Raw genomic sequence first — 25,378 nt, 5'->3', positions numbered from 1 at the left:
CGCTAGCGTATAGAAAACAATAGCCTTCGTACTCTTTGTGCTCACTCTACAGACAGTGAACACATTTTCCCATTTATACCCGATTATTTGCTACCTACGGCAAAAGCACTTTGATAGGAGATGGTTCTCCGATGGAGGCTAGGGAATATAAAAATAAAAAATACAGAGGCTGCAGGCTATCCGCTTTATTTCTGACCTCACATAACCTGCCTGCCTACATCCAATTCTCCCGAGTACACCCGCATCCAGTTTCACCCGCGTCTAGTTATAAACAAACCTACAGCAGAATAGCTGAAGGGGATAAAATAAACAATTATTTTGACAATGTGACACCACTAGAATATAATTACTGAATTAAACAAAACAAAAAAAATCTTTAATGGTGTTCGGATTTCCCCCGGGTGGAAAAGGGAAAACAAGTAAGTTGATAGGCCCAAAAGTCCCAAAATATAAGACATCCGTTCGCAAAAGACAAAGCCAAGCGGTTTGCCGTCTGCTCGACGCATCTCGCCAGCAAAATAGAAGTGGGTCAAGGAAGCCCATTTTCTCAAATTCTGCCAAAACGCCGACTAAAACTAAAGCGATTGGACGTCTATTTCCTTCAAAGGCTTTTTACGAATAGACGTGAGAGCTGAAAAATGAGCTTCTCAATCTGTACATATCCGGTTTCTAGTATTCTTCTCCGATTTATCGAGTCTCTGTGGGAAAATGGCAAACAAAACACAGGAACCTCACCCACATTTATATGTAAGCCGATAGGCGCCCACTTAAAGCACGACAGGTATCAAGTGTCCTCCCCACCTGGTTTAAAAAGTCCTCAGGGACAAGTGCGGGTGTAGAAAACGTCAAGTGTCACGCACACTATGTGACGAGCAGGTGAAAAACATGGCGGCCTGCTCTGTTCTAGTCTTGCTTTGGGTTATCGACATATTATTATCTTCATAATATTAGACTAAATGTTGGGAAACAGTGTAAGTAACAATTATGAGTAGACTTAATGTGTATTGGAGAAAAAATGAAGTAAAACTAAGTACTTTGTATGGATAAGCTACTGCAAAAAAATAAAAAATACATAAAAAATAGTTCAAAAGTATTTGGGGATTTTTAAATTAATTGTTGGAAATGTGTCATTTCTCCAGTTTTGGTTTTTGAAAAGATAAAGTAGTTTTATCATTTTTTTTCATATTTATTTCACTTTGACATTTTCAGAGTCATTAATTTAATTTAATATTTCGGGTAAAATTCCCAAGTTTTTTTTGAGTATGCTGCCATTGTCCAACTTGTCACTCATTTAATTCTCAAACTTAATCAAACAAACTACTGCCGTGAAAATCTGGCCTCCCTGCCCAATGTTTACCACAGCTTGCCCTGTCACCTTTGACCTTTAGTACTCTTCACTCGTATCTCACCAGCAGACTTCTGGGATTTATCCATCCAACTGCCGGTGGGCTTCAGTCTAAAAATAAAAAAATAATCAATCAACTTGAACGATAATCAGCATTTTCAGCCCATATATGCCATTTGTACTTCAAATCTGGCAACCTTTCCCCTTTTTTTGTTGCTTGTGTGACTGCCACAAACGGCAGACATGACACATGTGCAGTTAATCACATCACAAACAGCGGCCAGTATTTCACAGATGATTTAAAGCGTCTGGGCCTCTTCATTCATCAAATCTGGCACCGAACAGATTTTTTTTTTGGCGAATTAGTCATCATTTTAAAATATTGTTATGTGAACCAACAGCCCCTGTTGAATCTCATCGCCTATGGTGTGTTGCGGGATGGAGATGGGGGGGGGGGGGGGGGTCAATTGACTTAGCAGTTGTTGACCATTAAGACCACCCACAGGCTTGTGTCATCACTGGGGGGGGGGGGGGGGGGGGGTTCCCTTACGCGTACACAACCCCACAGAAAGAAGAATGGCAAACAAAGATGTGCGCACAGTGATTTGTCAACGATAGTTTCTGTGTGAATGTACATTGGTTGTTTGTTATGGGATGCACATACAAAAAAAAATGTAAAGAAAATTCCAATAGCCACCCTCTTTGTTCCCATTTCCGCCCAAAAAAAATCAGGCATCCAGAAGGGCAAGCTTTTGGGTTTTTAAATAGTTACCCCTTTACAAAGTAAGCACATTTTGTTTTAGTTTTTTCCTCGTCTATCCATATTCTTGTTTTCCCTTTTCCACCTAAATAGGAGAACTAATAGTAAATGATTATGTTTCAGTGGCATTAGAAGGCAAGAGACATCCCAATCCATTCCCAAGATTCATTTAGATAGATTGGACATCAAAGTTATATGTAGCTATTCGTCTCTAAAATAATTGGAATCCGCCTACTTTGTTGTCATTAATAACATTTAGTAGTAAACCACTCCATCTGTTACCCCCAAATTAATTAGCAGCAAAGAGAGGTAGAAAAAAAAATGCATATTTTCCTTTCTAGTCAGCTCATTTGCATGTTGTAATCCGGCCATCTGCAAAAGCAAATGCAGACTTGTTTGCACTGTGAACAACAAACCTGAACCATAATAAGACGGGAAGTGGATGTAGCTCAGCTCTTTCAGACGCAGACGCGGACCGTCCGTCGTAGACGCTAGGGCTCATAATCGGATGGAAATGAGGCCCCCAGACTCTGATTGCGTGCTTTCTTATCACACCAGAGGAAGTGGAAGAAGCTGGAGGTCTCATTAAAGTCCAAAGATGAGGAGATAGTGATACGTCTGTGGGAAGGAGGGAGGACTGGATTTTAAGGTGGGATTTATCTACAATGGAGGTGTTAAACTCAACATCTGGTACTTTGAGTGCTTTACTATATGTTCTTTCAAATTTAAAAAAAAATTTGACCATCATAAACCCAACTAGTTTCCCATTTCCACCCAAGGCAACCAGATAATATTGAAGTAATTGTCATTCAAACCCTTTCTTTCTTACTAATGAAGCCTTTTGTTTTCATACATTTTTAGTTTATTCTCCATCAGTCACTCTGTGGTTTGCCCATTTCCACCTAACCTGTTTTCCCATTTCCATCCAAGCAAGCAGATAATAGTGAAATAATTTTCAAGCAAACCCTTTCTTTCTCAATAATGAAACCTTTTCTTTTGTTTCCACCCATTTTTCTTTATTCTCCATCACTCGCCCTGTAATTTTCCCATTTCCACCCAAGCAATCATGCTGCCAATATTACAACACAATCTTTTTAATCCACAACTTCACCAAATTATTTCAGATTTATTTTAGCTCCCCCTAAAGACCCTCTCTCCCACCCCCTTCCATTTAAGTCATTTTGAGCTAAAAAGCAACCAACATTTTCTCCCCTGTATGAACCTTTTACGCACAGTTAGATGCTAATCTATGAGCGATACAAGAAGTGACACGCTAATGACCAGAAAATGTAATCTAGCCGGACGGAGCCCTCTCGGCAATGACGCGCGTCACCTGCTCGTTGCGGACGGAAATAAACGGACAGCTAATAAGCCCTGTTTCCAATCAATAAGACAGAGAAGAGACGTCCATGTTAGATGTAACGGAGGCTCTACCTCACTTCCAGAACCACAAGGGAGTGAAATTGCCATCGGCGTCCACTCCAATGTTTCCACAAGACCTCACTGGTGGAAGTGGGAGCGTCACAGAGCTAATGCCGCTTGCCCGTTGAACCGTGAGGGCGGATCCTGGTAGGACGATGGGGAGGGAGGGAGGGAGGGAGGACGACATTTACCACCATGGCAAGCCTGTAATTATGTGGGCATCTGCCAGATAGCTACAGCGTGCGCCTCTGTGGGTTCCACGCTCAGGTTTCATTTTCTTTTTTTTTTTTACCCCGACAGATCTGAGGTGTTTGTTATTCATGATGAGCCCTTTTTAGTCATTTTGCAGATTTCCTTTCAGACTGGAATTTAATGTTGCGAATAATGACGCACACAGAAAAATCAAGTACTCAGACAGCCATAGAAAAGGCTTAGAAATATACCACATTGGTGGAAATATGTTGGAATATTCAGATGGAAATTAGACCTGTAGCGCCTTCTTGTTTTCCCTTTTCCACCTGAGAAGTAAGGGCAACGATAGGGAAATCCTTTTGATACAAATTTTTTTCAGTGGGTTCGCTTTTCTGATATAAAAACATTCTACTACTACTTTCTTTCCCTCATCCACCCTTTTTCCCCCTTTTTCCACCCAAGTTTAATTTAGTTCTGTCATTTTCCGTTGTGTCTTTGTCCGTAAATACCTAACTTTATTTATTACTTCAACATACCTGTCAACATCAGCTAATTGCTCCCCTTACAGCTTAACTATCTGGGTACATTGCTTGCTGACTCGCTATATTTACATAGTAAAAAAGTCATACTTAAAGCATGACAACATTAGCTATTAACAATGACGTTTCTGTTTGCTACTAGTGACCGATGCAATCTGGATTCAAGCCAAAATGGGTAAAACCAGACTGGTTTTTACAAAAAAAAAGTTGTTATATGGCGTGCACAATTTGAAATGAACATATAAAGTAGCAGAAAAACATAAGGTATGCATAAAACCCTTTTTTGTGATAATGCTGAGCGAACATTTTAGCCATGTAGATTCCATCTGACTTAACTAAGTTCCTGTCACGCATTTCAAGGCAGAAGGCACAGCAGCAGGTCTGTTAGCAAGCAGCAGGTAATCCAACTGTAAGAAGCAGCCAGCCAAGCTCGCAGGCCTTATTTAAAGCTTCACCGCTGAACTGTGACCTAAAACACGCATCGGACGGAATAAAGGCCATCCAGATAGCATCTGTCTTGCAGCTGACGACTCATAAAATATTCAGGCAAAAGTGAATGGGCACAAATGTTGAGCAAATGGCATTAAACAAGGTCAACTGACTCAAAGCAAAACACATTCATCATCTTATCCAGCGGCGCTTTAAATGCTAGTTGAATCATCATTTTGCCTACTCATTCATAAAGTTTAAACCTTTACAACACAGCAGCAGCTGCGTGATCATCCAAAGCATTTTTTTAAATATTGAACGGGCTTTTTTTGCTTGAGCAAATTTTCATCTCACCTGAAATGAAAGCGGCTGTGGTCCCATTTTCGATAAAACTATCCAGGCATGAAAGTCAAGCCGAGCGCGGGATTGTAAAAGATGTTGGCAAGAATATTACACGGCATTGTGTCTGTTTAAACGCTTAAACTTCAAATCTTGACTTGGTTTTGAACCAATTTTTTTTTTTAGAAAAGATTTTGGTAGTTTTGTGTTGCTGAACTATTATTTTTTTCGGAGATAGGCCTGCTGGGACCTGCTGCTGGGGACAGTTTACCAGAATCCTTCAAACATGCCTGGAACAGTTTTTTTTTTGTTTCTGGATAGTTTGGACGATGTTTTTTTTAATTTTTTTTTTGTTACGCCCCCGCCTGCTGCGAGGGGAGCGACGCTAATCTCAAAGGGGGTTCAAGTTCTGTTAATTGAAGTTTCAGATTGTTGGAAAGGTTCACAGTTGGAATTTTCGTGGCTACATGTACAGTCAAACGGAACTTGTATTGGTTTCATTTTTCAATATTTCTTCCGTGCTACTTTCAATTTTGACCTCTTTTACACGCACTAGTCTTCAAATCATAGTGTAATGTCTAATGCTTATGTACATATTTATTATTTGTTAATAGTCATAACTTTACAAACACAAATGTTGTTTTCCCTTATGCACCCTGTTTTCCCTTTTCCATTTAAGCAATTGAAAGGCCAATAGTATAAAAGTTTTGACCCAAACACAGTTTTTTACTTATAAAAAAAGCATGTTAAGATTTTTCTCTTTATCCATCCATCTTGTTTTCCCTTTTCCACCTAAGAACTGAGGTGCTGACTAAGACAAATATTTTTTAGTTTTAAATCTAAATCCATTCTTTATGGTTATCCCTTTGTAAAATAAACACATTTAGATGTATCAAAAAAATGTCCTCCTCATACACCCACTTATTTTCCCTTTTCCATCTCAGTAAAATCTATAACAAAAGCGGATTGTGATGACTACCCTCATCTCCTCTCTTTGCTTTGTTTCTCGGTGGGTGGTTTGTTACTAAAAGATTATAATTTGCTTAACTAACTATAACCATCCACCCCTGTAAACATAAATTTTTCCCCCAACAATTTCCAAGGTCAATAGTTCAGTATCACCTTTACATTTCCTAACTAAGCTCCCAATTAATTTCAAGAGCTCAGTACTATTCCAAACCAATACTCCTATTCACACGATGTATAAAAATCATCAAAGAAAAATGTAATTACAAAGAATAGCAAAATAGCCTACATTTCCCCATCGCTTACTACTTCTCCAACCCTGAGGCGAGGCTTTCTTAATAAGAGACCAAATACGCCCACAGGCGACATCGTGAAGGAACTTGTCCTCTTTGTAGTGATTCACCGCGGAATACTTCTCACCAGAAGCAATGGGGGGGACTTGTCTTTCATCAGAATTACGCGGCTTCCAGCAACATACCAACGGACGGACGGGGTCCCACTTTGGCTTTCCCACAGCACCCAAAACGACTTCACTAATCAGTCAACACATTTCTTCATGTAATCCTTCAAAGCCACGCAACCCTTGTAATCAGATAACACTTTGATGCATGTTTCAGTGCCATAGACGGTGATGAAGGACGTTTATTGCCGTCAATGGCAGCCAGAGAGTGAACGCAAAGTAGTGACGCATGCCAATGTCTTTTCAGGTGAAGTTGGCCAAGGATCAAACGACAACACTATTGTGAACACCTGCTTTTACAAGGGCCAACGTAGGTAAGATACAATTACACCCCCCACTTGTTTTTATCCTTGAAAACGGGGATTCCCGCAGTTGTGAGCGCCACAATGACAAAAACAACTACACTATCACCATGATAACAATTCAAGTCGTGTCTAAGCATTTTTTTGTGATTATACGTTTCATGTCACTTTAGTTTTAAAGACTAGGTCATTTCAACAAAGGCGCCTTCAATTAATGGGTCAACAAATTAAACGACAGCTATTTTGATAGTCGAGCAATAGCAGATGTTGTTGACGCAAAAGTTAATAACAAATATTCAGATTTTTTTTTCTCATTTAGAATTTTTGGTATTCACATTTGAAATGGTAAAAAATGCAAATATTGGGGAAAAACTGCAAATATTCTTTAGATTTTTAAGCTTAATATTTTTAAAATGTCTTATTTACAGTTTATTTTCACTTTTTCCATACATTTGCTTTTATATATTTAATGTTTAAAAAAGAAAAACTGATTGCATACTGCATTTCTTTGCACCCTATATTGTGGTTTAAAGTAGAAACATTCCGATTTGTAGATACCTTCCTTAGACTAAATATAGATAAAAAGACAACAAAAAGAGTCTGATTTCCCATCTCTGCGGGTCCAATGTTTATACCTTGACACTCGAGCCTGCCCATTCTTGACTGTGACAAAGATGTCAGTGAGGATGGGGGGGGGGGGGGGGGGGGGCTGACTTACCTATAGGTAGGTCAAGGCCACGTGCCCTAAGGTGAGGCCAGGGGCCACAAAGGCCAGACAAAACATGTGCAGGTACTCTGATTGGCAGCCAAACAAACAGCAGCAGCCGATAATTGGATCACCTTACCGCTTCCGTTACACGGACACACACTCGGTTTAAAAACTCGGGGGACGTCTCACGTTGCCTTCAAAATCCGTAAACGTACAAGTTCAATCAATGCTTGGTCGAAAATGGAGCAATTACGAGTGACCTCATCTTTCATAGGCAGACTGATGATATCATTGAGGTGAAAAAGGCTCAGATCTGTATTGGAGGCAGTATAGCCAAGCTGTTTTGGGGGAAAAAATAGATGACAGACAGATATTTTGGTTTGTTGTACAATGGCTGCAGTACTGACATGGGGGAAGTTTGCCCCCTAGTGGACAATGTTTTTTTTAATGTACATAGTATTAGGTATATACTTGTATTTTAAAATTGCATCTATATTAACAGATCACAGTGTTTTAATTTGCTACAAAAATGTCTTCTCATACTGGTTACCATTGATAGTGATAGATCCCTTGTTGCTATTCCTCCAGTTAAATTTGATTGGGCGGCTATCCTCGACAATGGCATTGAAATAGAATAATAGTTCCATGTTCAAATTGACCTTTGTAGCCGACAGACAATTAGATACAAACTAATAACTTTTGCTTCCTAACCATAGAGAGACCCCCCCACCCCCATACTCCTGTCATCATGGACAACGCCCCGGAAGTGGCACGATACCATGCTCGGACACTCCTTATCATTAAAATAAATAAATAAATAAATAAATAAATAAAAAGTGTAAAGTAACATTACGACTAAACTAACATAGTTTATTTACCAAGTCTTTATTAATGATTAATATTTTAAGACGAAAAAAAAGACCATCGACGTCCTCTTTTCTGATTGGCTGAGTTCATCATCAGGAGAGCTCACGCCGGCCGGTTGTTTTTCACGAGCTAGCATGTAGTTTCCTTTAAAATAAATTAAATATACAAACAATTCAGAATAGCTAGCATTCCGTAGACATTTCACGAACTTGAACGCGCTTACTTTATCCTTCGTTTTGTGTGTATCTCATTCAAAAAGCGGCGTTTATAGAGAAAATGTCGACGCAACACGCAGCCGAGGGAGCCCCTGGCCCTTTAAGGGTTATGTAGCTCGGCTAAATGTAGGACGAACGAGCGTGTGCTCCGAGCTCCGGCTTCCGTCCCCCGTCCCCGTCATGGCCTCCGAGGCAATAACGACGCCGTCGTTGCCGCCGCCGAGGAGGAGGAACCGACCGGCGGACGGCACTTCCCTTCCCGACGCGGAGCTGAAACGGTAAAGGCGAGAGGCGAGTCGCCGCCGCCGCCTTTGCCTCCCAGCCAATGCCACCCCGGTCTCCCCACAGCCAAGTCCGGCTACTCGATAAAAGGAGGCTGTGGTGGCCGAAACATGTCAACAAACAGGGATTATTCCGTTAATCTGTCGGTGCAGCAAGTGCTCAGTCTTTGGGTGCAAGGGACAGCGTTGCAGCACTTTGCAGGTAGGTGCGCCGGTAGGACGAAAGGTCCCGTCAATTGGGGTTTTAGGACAATCATGGCGGAGAAAGCAATGTAATCTGATATTGGGGGGTCTTGATGAATTAGATAGTTGCCCCCTTTAGTTAGGGAGGTTGTAAACATGAGAAGTGGTGTCTTTTTTTGTGGTTGCCCTCCATTGACGAGTATAGACGTCCAAAGCTGTCAAATTGGGAGTAATTGAAATGCTCATTTTACATTTACGTTTTACATTTTTTTACACAGGCGGTCAGGGACCATGTTTTTTTGTAGCAGGGGCGGAACTAAGGGGGTATCCCAAAGGGCTGGGCTGGGGGTTTCAAGGGCACCCCATTATCAGTCGTATAGGTGGGCGTGAGTAATTTTTAAAAATAATCTGTGTGGTGCTCTAAAATAATGTGTTTTTAATCAAAATATATTTGTATTTTGTATTTTTATATAGTTCAAACAAAAATCAATACTATTTATATTTTGCCAATGCACTTTAAAGATATGATGAGTGGAAATTCAGAGGATTAAACGAGCCAAACTGCTGACTCCATATCATCGACTATTCTCTTTTCGTTCGCTTTGCTTACCGAACAGGATGTAAAGCTAAAAAAAAAAGACACGTGTTGCAATCGGAAATGACTACGTCCGGACTTGTGAATATTTCTGCTTTGCTGTCAGAAAAATCATTTCATATGAAGAAAAATGACATGTTTGTAAAGTGAAAAGTCAAATAGGGACATTATAAATACCGTGGGATCTTTGATATTATGATTTGTACCATTTATGTTTCAGAATTCTCTAAATGATTGCTCTTAATTTCAGAAATGTGGTACTGGGTGTTCCTGTGGTGTCTCTTTTCATCCCTCATGGTCCACGGCGTGATGGGGATGCTGATGTTCGTCATGCTACGGCGCCATAAACGAGGCCGTCTCATTACACTGGTGCTGGTCAGCGTGGGCTTCCTAGCCTCCCTCTCTGGAGGCGTCATCACCAGTAAGTTTGGAAGCTATTTTTATTTGATTTTTTATATGCTGCCTCATCATTTTTATTTTTATAATGAGCTCAGCATTCGTTCACCCAGGGGAGGACCAATGAGGGTATTGCGTCAGTTGCAGGTGGTGCTGACAGGGAAAGAAGTAGTTGCTAAAAAAATTAGAAGGGGCTCTTTCTATTTTAACACTAGCCAAAAAGTCAAATAATCTAAGATAAGGAAAAATTATATATACCAGATTAATTTTGTTTAATTGTGATCAATTTTTCTAATTTTGAATTTACTTATCTATTATATATTTATTCATTTGTTCAGTATTTGTCAAACAATTAGTATTTTATTATAATATAATACTACCACATTTATCCTTTTTGTTTGACATGTTTTTTAGTGTTGTAAAAAATGTCAAGTATTTTTTTCTAATTTTAGGACCATTTTTGTTTATATATTTTTTTATTTAACCATTTATTTTTATTTTTTCAAACCAATAGGTGATGCTTAGGTAAGGTATATTTTGTTATGCATCTGTTCAAGATTATTATTTATTTAGTAGGATAATATTTAATGTTAAAGGTGATCTAATTTGCTAATATTTATTTTTCCCACCGCCAGGTGCAGCGATAGCTGGCGTATACCGCGTGGCCGGCAAGGACATGGCGCCTCTGGAGGCTCTTCTCCTCGGCGTTGGACAGACGAGCCTTTCCGTCGTGATTTCCTTCTCCCGGATTCTGGCCACGCTATGAAATGAAGGTAACTTTTTTCTAAGGACGCGAAGCGGATCAACTGAGGGCAGGCATTCAACTCTGAACCTTTTTGGACCAGATTTTAAAATATCTTTGCCGGATGACATGAGGGGTTCTCAAAAATGGTGATTTTTTTTTTTGAATGCGTCAAACTGTCGCGGGATTCTTCAAACGCACAGATTTTTAGAATTCCATTCCCGCATTTTCATCATTTTTGCTGCTCAGTTTTTGTTGAAAAAAAGTGTCCCTTAAAGGTATGAGTCGTCAAGCAAAACAAGGTTTGGACAGTGATATTTTTTTGGGCAAAAAAACAAAGGAAAACGGACACATTTCAATTTTTCTGACGCATTTTTTCAAGGTGAGATGGACTTTTGCTTGCTTGTTTAAAAGCCAACAAATGGATTCTTGACTTTTAGCAGTTTGCACGGAATTTCCTCTTGCCTTGTTTTAACGCACAAACAGACAGAGTGATGTCCACTGGTTCTGTAACAGAAAACGCCCAAAATCCTGCTAAATGAAAAGTCAATGATGCCAAAGTATCTGTTAGACTAGCTTTATTTCTCTTATCTCATTTTCATAATATCATTTTTTGTTTCAAATGAGATGTAAACGCCACCAGGGTTGTGTAACTATGACTCACCTTCACTACCAGTTCAGCACACAAGGAGGCAGTATTGCACCGAATTGAAAGAACTGGGTTGTGACATATGTGAATGAATTGTTTTTAGCTTTTTGCCCCTCTGAATGTTTTTTTTCTCTTTTCAGGGACCAATTTTGAGTTTCTTAATGACTCACCTGCTCTGTTGGCACTGAATTTTAATTTATTATTTTTTAATGTATGATTTTTAAAAGGTGCTCTTGCAGTGTGTCAATGCTACCAACAGTATTATTTTTGGTGCTGTGCTTACATCTTTAAAAAAAGTATTAATAATTTAACATTAAATTTGGTGGCCTAAAGTAGTGTTTAACAGAAAAATGGATACATACCGAAATATTATTGGCAAAAGCAGGGAATAGGTAATGTTGTCTCTATGGCAACAATGGCACAATTTTTACAAGATGGTGGAAGTGCAACTCACTTTTTCTACCAAAATCTAGGATACAAAATGTTATTTTTATTTAAGGAAACAATGATTTAAGAGTTTATCGATTTAATTTTATATCCTTTAAGATTAACCTGTAACATTTTGTTGACATTGATTTTAACAAGTTAGTTTTATCCTAAAAAAAAAAAGTAAATTTAGTATTTAATAATTGACATTGAAAATGTCTTAAGTTCATTTGATTGGAAAACATTTAATTGGCATTTTTATATTAAGTTTACTTAATTTTGTTCAAATTTAAAAATAAAAAGTACTTTAAAATAATATTCTAATTATATTAAGTGAAACCATTGGCTGACATTAGCAAAAAATAAACAAAAATTCCCCATTAAAACAAAAAACTCGTAAATGGTGCTTATATACCATGTCATAAAATTGTGATTTTTTTTCCCCCCCTTAAAAAAAAAAACTTTTTGTACTAGCCAAACTGCTGATATTTATAACAATGGCTTATTTATGTACAAATTGTTCCTTGTAAATGCCAACAATTAGTTGAAATAAAAAATCTTTTTAGATGACACAAAAATATTCCATTGTGTAGATTCCTACTTTACATTGAAACAGGTTCGACGACGTCTTAACACAAACGTCAATTTATGTAGTTATGAAACGCTTCCTGTTTTCATATTGCGGCTCTCAAGCTTCTTATCAGTCGTGCTCAGCTTTTCTCACTGGGTCATTATAAAAGTCGTAGCCACATAGTTTGCCCCACTTGCAAAAAAGACAAAGCGATAATGGGTAGAACCCAAAAAAACCCCCAAAAAAACAGTAAAAAAAAAAATCACACATCCTGTCTGAGAACGTTCACAAATAGCAACGCAAATGTCAAACTAAAATAGCCCTTTTTCTTTCTATATTGTGTATTTAATGCCCAAAAAAATGCTAAATCAATTTTGGAGATTAACCTAAATGAGATTAATCTCAATTAACTCATTGGCAGCCATGAATAGAAAAAAAACATTCCATTTTTATGAGTTAAATCAAGTCAATTTTGGTCATTAGCGGTCTTTGAACGTTTCTTTATTAACCCACTGGAGTTTCCTTTCCCTCTCATAATTCAAAAGACAAAAACATAGGTCGTTATTAGCTTTCTAGTGACCGCCGGGCCACTCGCTTCTATTGTATTATTGTTTCCGGCGCAGGAAATACTCAAAAGTTTAACGTGGGTGCAGACAAGAGACCCTGCTTGGTAAAATAGAAAACAATACAAAAAAAAACCCAAATTAAGCTTTGCAACAATGACTGGAAACGAGCCAATCTTTTGACCCAGCAGATCACTTGACATTATTGACCTGAACTTTGCGCTTCCGCTAGGCCGGCCCCGCACGTCGCGGTTCGAGACTCGAGCAGCGTCGAGCCGACTGTCTGCCCGGCCCGGCGCTCTGATCTCTTGTCTGGGTTTACTTTACCTCCCGGGTTGAAATGACAAGGCAACAATGAAAATTGGAGGGTAAGCGGGAAGCGCCCATCAAATGGATGCCAAACATGCTCTTGTTTTAGATTTAGATCAGAGACATTTGAGGATTTTTTTTCTGTGCCCACATTGATACATGTGCTCTTTTCAATACAATGCACTGAATTCTTCAGGGATGGGAGACATTTGAGAATGTGTACGTGTATGTGTATATGTATGTGTATGTGTATATACACACACATCTTCTGAACTCCTTTATCCTCACTAGGGTCACAGGGGGTGCTGGAGCCTATTCCAGCCGACTTCGAGACAGATGTGGGGGACATCCTGATTTGGTGAACAGCCAATCATAGGGCACCAGGAGACAAACAACCATTCATGCTCACACTCAAACCTAAAGGTAATTTGTAATGTATGTCTATGTATATGTACACATGTATATATGTATGTATATATGTATGTATATGTATATATGTATGTATATGTATATATGTATGTATATATGTATATGTATGTATATATGTGTACATGTGTGTGTACATGTGTGTGTACATGTGTGTGTACATATGTGTGTACATATGTGTGTACATATGTGTGTACATGTGTGTACATATGTGTGTACATATGTGTGTACATGTGTGTACATATGTGTGTACATATGTGTACATATGTATGTACATATGTATGTACATATGTATGTACATATGTATGTACATATGTATGTACATATGTATGTACATATGTATGTACATATGTATGTACATATGTATGTACATATGTATGTACATATGTATGTACATGTTTTTGTGTATATTTAACCATTTTGAATGACAGAAGAGTATAGATTTTTTTCATTAATTTTTTTAATTCCGCTTCCTTATCTTATTAGGACTTAAGTATAGAGCCTCTGTAGTTTTCCCATCTGTAGGTTCCCTTTGTAACCACCAGAGGTTAGCATCCTTCTCTCTCTCTCTAGAACTCACTACTACTTTTCACCCTTAATTCTAACTATTCACGTCCAATCCATTTGGACTGGGAGGAGCTGCCATCTATTTCCAGTCTAAATGGATTTGGACATCTATGGCTGACAATGGCACTAAAACATTCAACAATACTGACTTTCGAGGAAGACCCTAGGATTTCCTCTTATGTAACATGTTTGCGCCAGTAGTAAGTGTTTGTCGTCTGGTGCTTTTTTTGATCCAGATGAGTTGTGATGTAAAAAAAAAAAAAAGCTTCTGCTTCATCAATAATGAATTTGCAGTGAACACGTCAAACCGCAACATTGTTACGTAACGGTCAGGGCTAAATGTTACAGAAAGGCTGTGTTTTTTTTATCCTACTCTTGACATTTTGACGTGGTAACGAGCCACCGCTGAGACGTCGCCGCTCATTTTTTGCCGTCCAATCCGGGCACTTTGATCTCCGCCATTACTTTGGCCCTGACCTTTCCGTCAACGTTGCTTCGGAACTACTAAGTAACACGCGTCGAAGTTGGGGGGGCGCAAGAATGTGACAATGATGGCTTAGCTGAATCTGCGGGTTGCTCAGTCATTATAGCAAAAGGCCACACTTTCAATCTTTCATTCTTTGCTTTGATTTTCTTGTCGTTATTAGTCAACTTTACCTGAAAAGTCACCAAAAAATGTCTGAAAACTGAACAGAATTTTATCCCCTTTTCAAATCAGCCATTTTTTTAACCTTAGCACAGGCCTCCAAAATACTATAGTTTTCAATGCATAGATTATACTAAAAAATATACAAGAAATTGTCTTATTTTTGGTGGAACATGCTTAATACTTTCTTAATTTCCAAAATAATAATTTTCAAAAATTGCCCACTTCAAATAGTAAACCCCCTACAAATGCCCCCATCTTGCCCATTTCCCAAACTACCATTAGTTTACTCATTAGGCATTTTAAATCAATTCTTTGCACCTCGCGGCAGGTCTTGTGTATACTTTTCCTTCCTTCCCAGAGATAAGGTGAGCGTGGGTGTGAAGATAGATAGATAGATGGATGGATAGTGGGGTTAAAAATACCCGGCAAAGAGAATGAGTCATTCTCTTCCCCCCCCCTCCCCTCGATCCCGGCCTGCTTCTAAATAAATCCACGTCGACACGCCCGCGTGCATACGCTTGCACACGCGTGCATGGCTGCCATTACATAAGGCCGCGTGGGAGGTGTGACGACAGTCGTGTACTGTATAATGCATCCGTCGAATAGTCCGTCGCTTCTTACTTTTTGGAGTGGGATTTCCATCGGGATTGTTATTCAACAGTCGTCAAGGCAAAAACCGGAGAATTGTTGAAATTCCTTGGTATTATTACTTTACGATTAACGGTAATGGCGGGCAAACCGGATATTTTTTTGTAAGATTGCCAAGTCCAAGTTTAAGATTTGCTTTTGCGGGCCGCACAATGTGATGTGGTGGACCACTTATGGCCCATGTGCCGTATTTTGGACACCAGCTAGTTAAAGCATTGGTTGAAGTGAAGTTAGTTTCACACTATTTGTTTGTGTTGTCTACTTGTTTTATGTCAATTCAGGTAGAAACAATGCAGTTGAGGCTATTTTTCCCCTGCAAATGTTTTCTAGAAATTCCAGGCAAGCATGTTAATGAAGACTTTTTAATGAAATTGAACTATTTGATTTTCCAGGCAGGAGTCAAACAATTTCCTTTTTTCTCTCATCTTAAAATGGCGTGCCAACGGGCTCTAGTCACATAAGTATTTTCCCTTATTAGCTTCCCAACAGCAGGAATTTTCCTCCCTGTGGTCACGTCACTGGAAATGTTGACACAAAACCAGGCTAAAAAAAAAAAATCGGAATTCAAACTAATGCTGCTTCCCGAAAGTTTCAAGGTTTTTATCCCTATGAAAATTGATTTTTATCATTTTTTTTAAATAATAATTTTCAAATTTTTAATTGTATTCCTCTGCAATTAGCTGGCCATCACTTACTAGTGCTTGTTGTTGGCTTGGATAGCCTCCAGCACCCCCTGCAACCCTTGTAAGAATATGTAGTATGGATAGTGAGTGAATGGTATTTTGAAAGAAAAGTCATCACATTTTTAAGACTTCTTTTTTTTGACCATTTGTGCAAATTCAGGTTTGAAGGGGTTAATTAAGACCTCCGACTGGGAAAATAAAAAGGGGGGAGGCAATGAGGGAAAAAAAGTGGGTTTGTTGGAAAAATACCGTATTAGTCGGGGAGAAAAAGGGGGCGGAGTCGGAAGTGGCTCCCCTGCTGTTTCATCCATCATCTGATTTATGACTTACATGCAGCACTTAATAACCTTCTCTTGTCCTGGTGTGCTTAAACTCTCCCGACGAGAGCAGAAATGCATACTAGGCGGAAAAAAGACTTGCATTGTTCTAGGGTCATGTTTTAGTGCCAATAGATGCCCAATTTATTTGCGACCAATCTGTTTAATGTTGTCGCCGGCAGCCATTTTTGATAAGTAGTCAGTTTTGGGGGAAAGTTTTCAGTACTCATTTTTTTTATCACTATTTTGTCGATAATCAGCCCATTTGGTAGACTGTGCCTTTGTTTGCTAACCTTGACATGAAACTTTTGGAGGTTAGAGTTTATTCTTACCCTTTTTAATCATTAAAAGAATGTAAGTAAATGCATGCATAATAGTACATGAGAAACTGCAATTAAGGGGCGCAAAATGGGGATTTGTAACATTTTTACGTCAACAATTAATCGATTATCAAAGTGTATTTGATTATTTTCTTTACTGGCAATTAGTAGAAGAATGTTTATATTAGGAAAAAAAAGTATTCTGGCTTTAAACTCATCTCAATGTCTTTTTTTGGTTCAACAAGAGCGACGCACTGATGCCTGAGCATCAAACCTTTTGCGTGTCTTTGAGCCGTGGACTCATGGGAGGAGTCTGAGCGTCGCCACGGCAACAGGCCCAGTTATGTAATGTCATATGGTGTTGTGAAAACAAGGCATCCAGGAACAAATTTGCTTGAGACCTGCGCTCAAAGTTTACCCTTGAGACAGCACTGGCTTATGAATGCTCACGTTTAACATTATTATTTTATTTGATATGATTTATTTTATTTCTTGCATACATGAAGGAAATCACAAGTGTCTTTTTCTCCCCACAAGAGGCTGTTTGTTCTGCCGGGCGGGCAGCTGTGCTTATGCTCTTTGGGTTATTATTAGAAGGACTGTTGTTTGTACGCTTTCAAAAAGTCCCTGTCTTTCACGCTGGTGTTTTTACAGCACCCAAAATGGAGGTTTTAACTGCCATTGACGGGGATAGACGTCCAATCCATTTGAAGTGGGAGGACTGGCAAAGTTTTAGATTTGCTTTTAAGAGCCATGGGATGTCTATCATTGTCAAAGGCACATGAAAAATTGGTTCAAAATTCAAATGAAACTTTTTGAGGTGATAGTTCATTCAAAAACACATCTATCTAAATGTATATATGTATTATGTATATTTATTTTTTCACTTCATATTGCCTGTTTCCTATGATTGACAGAAATCGATGTCCAATCTGCATTGACTGGAAGGGCTTGGAGCAAGCATTTAAATCGTGAAAACCTGTCAGAGGTGAGTTCAAAAAGTACTCGCATCCATAAAAAAATATCTTGCCGGTTTGGTAATAATCCCTAAATTAATACTTGCGTTATTTTTCAAATTTCATTTTGGCCTTGTGACCTTTCAATGCATAATTTATTCTCTTCATTTTCCATATGTGTATAAATATATCCTACTAGTTTCATAACAATCCCAATGTCAAATTTGTTTCATATCTCAGGGCAAAAGTTTGCTCAAAAATGTCCTCATATCTCAAATGTCTCTCATATTGGGACACTCACAAAAAAAACATTTCAATATGAATATTAAATCTGTCTCCTTCTATAGGTTAAAAAAAACTACCACAATCAGGTCCAAGATGAACTCCTTGGCGACCATTCAGGCGATAGACATCCAACCGATTTGGCTTGGGAACAGGTGAGTTAAGACTCTTACATAATAATAACAACAGCATGCATATTAGGATCGCCGTTCCAACACTTGAAAAAAAAGAAAAGAAAAAGTTTTTCCACTCAAATGATCTATTTGAAGCAGTCATAGTTAAAGCAGGTGAGTCATAAAAGTGCAAAGTGAAGCAGGAGTCCCACTCTGCAGTCTGCAGGAAGCCTGTAATGCGACAGTGGGTGGCTGTCACACAATCACTTATTAATGGTAATGCCCCACTGCAGCATCCTGCCTTTTTCATACTACAAAAAAAAATTAAAAATACAAGCCAAAAAAAAACCCTGAAATGATGCAATCATTGGAAAAACTTCAATAAACTTGACAATTACTGACGCATAAACAACACCAGCCACTATGTTGCATTGCAGGCTTCAATAAAAGAATATAATGCCTCAGGGAGGGATTAACTACTGTATAGATTTGCGCGTTTTCACAACAAGCTATACTTTCGGGCAAAAAATAGCCTGACCTTTATGGTTCTGTGATGTGTCATAGCGAGGCCAACTCGCGGCAGGCATTAAACAAGGAGGATGAAAATAAAAATATTGCGTCACGCTGCTAAAAGGGGGCGACACAGTGGGTTAGGCTTTTGTCATGGATTGGGTTGCTTTGTCGTTTTGCGTGTTGAGCTTGTCGAGGAAGTACTAGGATTGACTGAGCTGAACTGAAAACCACACTGGAAAGACGCACAAGGGTTTTGTTGTTATTGAGAAAATGTCTTGTGAGCAGGAGAAATCAATTGCGCGTTCAATAGTAGTATAAAGAACAAATAAGGGGGATCACTGGCTTCTTTTATAGGATTGGACTGGAAACAAGGACATCCATTTTGGAGTTCCTGGAAGACATTTTGGGTCAGATATGTACCAAAAAATAGTTTGTTGAAAGTATAGTCAAATGTTGTGGACAATGGATAGTTGTCGAATCCATTTTGCATTATTTGTTAGAAGCGATCATTTAATGAGTCATAATATATTACACGTCTATTGCTGTCAATAGCATCTAATTAATCAACAGTGTCCAACACAAGAGTGATGTATGAATATAGATTGATGTATATATATTTTTTAATTATATGATACATTGGGGTTATGATTTTTAATAGACTCAAAACCATAAAAATAAATGTACTTCTTGACAAAATATTTGATAAAAACTAGTTTCCTACTTAGCACATAGACTACAGTTTAAAAAATGGCGGAAGCACACGTACAAAATAGGGGCTACTCCTTGTTTATTTATTTCATTTTGGAGGCATTTCTCTTCTTTAAATCGCTCCAAAGGGACGCAGTCGCTTGGAACGGCTGACTACAAGCTGCTCGCTTCGGGCGACGCTCATAGAAAGGCCCGCTGTTGTGTCCCCGCTGTGGTTTAGTGCATGGGAAAGCCCAGGCGGTGCGGTGCGGTGGTGGCGGAGGGGCACAACGTGACCTGACAACAAGGAACCTCCGGGAAAACCGTCAATCCTAAAGTATGCTAGGAGAGAGAGAAGGGGGCGCCGCCAAGGGGGTGCGCGTACAACAACACGTCATTGCGTCGCCATATTGGCTAATCCACACGCGGTTCGACGACTCCTAATTTGACGCGTTATGCAGTCTGCACCTTATGAGAAGTGAAAAATCGCGCACATGCTAATTAGCTCCGCCGAGTGGAGGACAAGTCACGGGCGTTGCGTTAGTCGCGAACTCCCCGCTGTCTCTGGAGGACACCCCGTGGCTGGGAGGCGGAGACGGGACCCCCGGTGACGTCAGTGGGCCTGTCTGTTTCCTGCAATAGAAAGTGAGCGAGGAGGTGAAGACAGAAAACAGGAGCCGAACCCCGTCTTTCGTCGCTTTAAGGGTACGTTACAAGTGGTAGTATCTAAGCAACGCGAAGCTTGTAGCTTTAAATCCCACTCGAAGTGGTGGTCTCCTAATTATTGCTTTGGAGCGTGTTGGAACGTCGTCCGGATGGTTTTTTTTGTTTTACTCTATCGCTGATTAGTAAAAGCTGCGTTCATTGGTCGTTTCGTGCAGCGTTCAAGTTCACGTGGATGCTAGCTTGTGGATGGGGTCATTAACTGACGCGTGGTCGACTAAACTTGCTCCTTTGTGTTCATTTGCCTTTGCTCAACCCTGTTTTTAGGTAAGAAATGTGCCGGATTGCGTTTGTCAATGTTGTGCTAAACTTGCACGAGTGCGGCTTGGTTTTGTTGTCTGGAGGGAAGCGTTCCATTTAGCTGTTGCGGCGACAGCGAGGGGTTTTCCCTGGCCCCTCCCTCTTTTCGCAGGGCGTTCACGTGTTGCAAGAAAATACGCATTTCCCATTACATTGTGGTGCTTTGCAACATGCTGGATGCAGCAAATTAATCAGGAAAAAAAATACACTTTGGCATAACTAATCTCAAATGTGACACAATTGCACGTGTTTTTTTTTTACATTTTGTTTTTTTTTATATAACGGTTTTGATGCATTCACTGGTATGCGTGGGGATGCTTCATTGGTGAGGTGTTTTCAGTCAGTGATGGTGTTTTTCTTGGGTGTTTCCTTGCACGGACCACAGGCAGCGAGGATAAGACGGGCTTGCAGATAGACAGTCGTCTCATTCGTCCTCCGCCTGGTCGACGTTGTGGAACCTGCCCTGGAGAATCCAAGGAGGACATGCAGGTGAGATACTCGTCGTGTGGCTCGCATGGTGCTTGCATGCAGACAGCGGTGTGCCGCTCTCATCGATGATGTCATAGCTAGAGCAGCCACATGGAAGCAAGTGAATGGAGAAAAAGCATCCACTTGTAGTAAGTGTTATGTAATCACGGCGCAGGGCAAACAAAGGATGGGTCCACACGCCGGGATGCTCAATGCAGAGTGCACATGTCGATATGTCGAAGTCTATCGAATGTCATTTATTTATCCACATTTGAATCTTTTTCCCCCTTCAAAACTCGCATGAAATATGACTCTTTTTTTATATAACTCTTAGTGGTTCCCAGGTCATAAAAGAAGCGTTTTGTGCGGTTCCGTCACGGATTTGTGCTGCCAACTTAAAAAAACGACGCATATGTGATGGTTGATGCTTGTTATCCTCTGTGTCACCCTGAGCATTGCCCGTAAGTGCGCACAGAGCTTTTATTGTTCGCAACCTTCGTCGGCGGACAGCGGCTCCGTGTCAATTCGGGCTGAGACGCTCGCATCCGATTCGGTTGCGACTTGCGTCCATAGCCCCCGAGGGACGCCACAGAGGACCTCTGAGGGGCCGGGGCACCTGTTTGAGGACCCATCTCAATCAGCTGCTCTGTCTTCAACCGGCACACGGGCCGACTATCAAAACAAGGCCCGCATAGTGCGGCTTTTTTTTTTGTTGCTGAATTCCTTCTGACTGACGTGCTTTTTTTTGTCACAGATGTATGCCGACAGCGCCGTCACGGGTCGCGGCTCCTCTCAAGGTCCTACGGGAGCGCCCGGTTTTCCCAAGATGCACTTGTGAACCGATGAGGAAAGATGCCACGCACTAAGCAGAACAACCCGAAGAATCTGAAAGGTAAGCCTGTACTTTTTGGGGTTTTCAAATAGACATCTTATACATTTGAGTGTCGGGGGGTAAAGTGGGTTACATCATAGTTTTGTCTGCACTGGGAAAATGAAATTCAAATATAATTTAGCTAGTATTATATCATATTGCGCTTGAATTTCAAATTTCTACACTCAAGCCCCTCCCCTTAAGACTTCCAGTAAACAATATGTCACGTGAAGCCCCTTGCCCATAAAGGCCCCATAGGCCCCTAGCCCCCAGCCCCCACCACAGGCCAGAATAGACCCCCCCCCCCAAGATAGCTCATTGGCTGCCCCTGATCCCACCTGACATTTGTTTTTGTATCTTTCGCTCTACTTTTGCTAATTTTATTGCTAAAATTATGAATTATGGCCTTTTTTTATAGTGCTTTATATATGAAATCACCACAGAAACTTTCACTCCTCAAAAATAAGTCAGTGTTGTTGTCCGGTTACATTTATTGTTATTATGTAATATAGGTTATATATACATTAAATATTAGGAATAAAATAATTCATTCAAATATTCAATCAGTTTAAAAACAACAGGTTTTGAGAGTAAGGAATTATTTATCCCTTTTGTTTCTTTTAACTCATTGGCTGCTATTGACATCAAAAAACAACCAAACCATTTCAACTGGGAGGGTTAGTAGAGATTAGCCCCTCACGGAAAATCCCCCCGTGAAACTGGATTAAACATCTATTGCCGTCTATGTCTGCGATTTCCCTTTTCCAGGTCTGTCAACCGTCGTGAAAGAGTTAAATAAGAAATAAATGGCCAATTTCCCAATCATGCCAGTTATCTGTTAATGAGCGAAATGTAGCTAAAAGTAAGGTTAAATAAAGCAAGATCTTTCCCAGTCTGGATGAATCATCATCCGCTAAATGCAAATGCAAAAAGTGACAGCCACTGCAGCATCTGCAGCGGCGGCGGCGCCGTCCGTCCCTCATTAGGAACAAGGTTACATTAAAAAAACATGGCCCAAGTCAGCAAGCGATGCCTTTGTCTGCCGCACTTCCACCTCCTAATTGAAAATTGCCTTGCGGATGGACCACGCCTGCTTTTGGCGCCCGCCGCGCATCGCCACGCTACCGACTCCCAGATCTGCCAACAGCCGACGTCTGTTGACACGAGAATCTGTCAGTTTTCGCAACATAACACACCAGCACTTTCCGCCAATGGGTGGCGAGATTGCTCGGGCTTTCCATATGCTACGCCAGACAAATCTTTGCTCTGTGCCGCCGCAGCGTGGAATTATCGCATTTCAGTCTCTTATAGTATATTGTTACATAACAAGCAGTGGGGTGTGAAGAGAAGATGTGAGAGTCAAGTAGGACAAGAAAAGATGGCGACTTTTTTTTGGACTGAACGAATGTCGATGACAAAACAAGTTGACGTCAATGGCAGCCAATGTTAATTGATGATAGAGTTAAGGACATGCTAATATGCTAATGTTATTGTATGTGCAATGTAAAACTGCTCATTTTAAAGCAACTTGCATTCAGTTTTCTTAGTTAATGAATGGATTACTAAAATTAATATGGCAACTAAATATGTATTTAATCAACTTGTCCAGTAAATTATGGATTTTAATGCTTTGAGTCAAAACGGATGTGTATTTGTAGATTTGGCTACTAAATGAGCAATTCATCAATTCTTTGCTGTAGTAAATTTGCGATATTATAGTCACTCCCAGTCAAAATGGATTGGACATGTATTGCTGTCAATGGTGCAATTGTGAGCCAATGGAGCTGCAAATTGGCACAGTGAGAAGGAACGCTATGTTTGGCTGCTTAGAGACCAGCTGTTTAACAAATGTAAACACTATAAAGTAGACAGAATAGGGGCTGCAGGAGTTCCCAACTTTCACTATTGTTACCCGCAAAGTACGTCATGGAGGAAAAACACACATAGAAGGAATAAAGACATTTAGTGGGGTCGAAAATGGAAGTATTTTTATAGCTCAAAATAGTCTCGGTTAGTTCTTCAAATATTTGGGAACACTTCCAAAGTACATACCGTTAAACTTAATCCTTCAAGTACATTCTTTTCTCCCCAAATCCTCATAATTTAATATTAGCCAAGTATTTTTATAGCATAAAAAAAGTGTCTTAAAGAGTTTATTTTATGATTTTACTTTTAAAATGTCAAAAATACTGTCGGTAATGTAAAAATGTTTATACTTTTAAAACAGATTTGGTTCATAGTTCACTGTAAATGAGTTTTAAGACTGTTTTTGGGAAATGAAACCGCTAAAAAGTAGCATTCCGCTTTGCACGAGTGACCTAAACCCCAACGAGCATGCGGTCTGTGTGGTCTGTTTGTTTGGTTTTCGGGCGCCCCTAAAAACGCAAACGGAATGGCCAACAATGCCATTGTTTATGGAACGAACTCTGCATTCCGCCTGTCGTATAAAAAGCTTCTGCAAAGCCCGCTAGGTTTAGCTAGCTAGCTAGCGCACATGCTGATGAATGGATGCTACGAGGGCTTGGATTTAACAAGGTGGAAAATGTTCAGCCCGTTAGGATAAACAAGGAGATAGATGTTTTAAAGTATATTTACCGAGGTGGATTGTGTATGGAATTATTCGCGTTTAGCATTTGAGTTGTTGTTGTGACGTGGCTGGAAACGCTGTGGATTGACTTTTGTTGATTTTTGTCTGTAAAGTTGTGCTTCAGTAGTTTTCAATGGGTTTTGCGGGTTAATCATTAACTTTGTGTGATTGTGTTGACGTAGAAAACTGGAGAGAACAGAACATTCTGGGATTTTTATTGGGTAATAATTGGGGTTAAGAAAAAAATGACATCAGTAGAAAGGATTTATTATTCAAAATGAAAGTTTTAGTTTTTTAAGTAACTTGTTGACATGAGTTTAACTTATCACTAGTATGTCATTTTAAAAAAAATGACAATATATAGTTACTTACTCTATATAGATTAAAGTGTTTTTTTTAAATAATTTTCAGCGTTAAATCATGTTAAGGAGTTGGTTATCTATAATTTAGGGTTTTAAAGGTACAGTACATAAAAAAAACTAAACATTTTTGATATTTTGTACTCGTCAATTTAAAAAAAAACATGCAAAAGTAGTGCATTGTTATGCTAACAGTTGTGGGAAGCTAACAATGTTGACAATATGGAAATATTTTACAATTTCATGTTCTTTTTTGCCCCTAATATATTTCCAAACTATCAGATTAGAAATTAATATCGGCAGACCGTCAAAATGAGATGACTCTGACTCCGAATTGACCTCAGAAAGCAAACGTTAACACTGATGCTCTAAAAGTGGATCCGACCCAAAACAAGATTTCCGAGTGTCATTGCAAACACGGCGTCGGTGTCAAAGCGAAAGCTTCTCGATTGAGATTTCCGTAAACTAGTTTGTTGTCGTTACGGTTGCTAAAACTAGCCTTTTATTCTTGCCTCTGGGAAAGAAATTCCCTTTGTGCGAACGTTGTTCTGGTGGCACACACTGTCATTTAAAGGGCTCGGACGGAAACACTGGTTCGGCCGCCTGAGCGTGACACAACATGTTAAAAATCCGCGCAATCCAACCAGGA

General features: G+C 39.7%; 2 protein-coding genes and 1 long non-coding RNA gene across 6 annotated transcripts in view; 2 read left to right on the top strand and 1 right to left on the bottom strand.

Moving 5' to 3' along the window:
- Window positions 1–260: 260 nt before the first annotated feature.
- On the bottom strand, window positions 261–3,650 carry LOC144215094 (uncharacterized). Its single transcript, XR_013330347.1, has 3 exons — window positions 3,540–3,650; window positions 2,522–2,723; window positions 261–1,456 (listed from the first exon to the last, which is right to left on the bottom strand). It is a non-coding gene; the product is annotated as an uncharacterized LOC144215094 (long non-coding RNA).
- A 4,773-nt stretch (window positions 3,651–8,423) lies between these two features.
- tmem170b (transmembrane protein 170B) lies at window positions 8,424–13,692 on the top strand. 3 transcript variants are annotated; one of them, XM_077743884.1, is made up of 4 exons: window positions 8,424–9,028; window positions 9,855–10,025; window positions 10,636–10,773; window positions 13,552–13,692. In XM_077743884.1, the coding sequence occupies exons 1-3, from the start codon at window positions 8,938–8,940 to the stop codon at window positions 10,764–10,766; spliced, it is 393 nt and encodes a 130-aa protein (XP_077600010.1). In that variant the 5' UTR covers window positions 8,424–8,937; the 3' UTR covers window positions 10,767–10,773; window positions 13,552–13,692. The 3 variants fall into 3 exon arrangements, with proteins under 3 accessions (XP_077600010.1, XP_077600011.1, XP_077600009.1); XM_077743885.1 differs by lacking the exon at window positions 13,552–13,692 and having other exon boundaries at window positions 8,424–8,823; window positions 8,894–9,028; window positions 10,636–12,379; XM_077743883.1 differs by lacking the exon at window positions 13,552–13,692 and having other exon boundaries at window positions 10,636–12,379.
- A 4,481-nt stretch (window positions 13,693–18,173) lies between these two features.
- The window catches only part of hivep1 (HIVEP zinc finger 1), a 39,066-nt gene continuing 31,861 nt past the window's right edge, over window positions 18,174–25,378 (top strand). Inside the window, exons 1-3 of one of the 2 annotated variants that reach the window (XM_077743879.1) lie at window positions 18,174–18,263; window positions 20,830–20,933; window positions 21,667–21,804. In XM_077743879.1, the coding sequence (XP_077600005.1) occupies window positions 21,765–21,804 (40 nt within the window). In that variant the 5' untranslated portion in view covers window positions 18,174–18,263; window positions 20,830–20,933; window positions 21,667–21,764. Of the gene's footprint in view, window positions 18,264–20,058; window positions 20,127–20,829; window positions 20,934–21,666; window positions 21,805–25,378 lie in introns of those variants that run through there. The other variant, XM_077743878.1, reaches the window with a different exon arrangement.

Source organism: Stigmatopora nigra, chromosome 21 (assembly GCF_051989575.1).
Source record: "Stigmatopora nigra isolate UIUO_SnigA chromosome 21, RoL_Snig_1.1, whole genome shotgun sequence".
Taxonomy (NCBI): domain Eukaryota; kingdom Metazoa; phylum Chordata; class Actinopteri; order Syngnathiformes; family Syngnathidae; genus Stigmatopora; species Stigmatopora nigra.
This window is presented reverse-complemented; position numbering and strand designations above follow the sequence as displayed.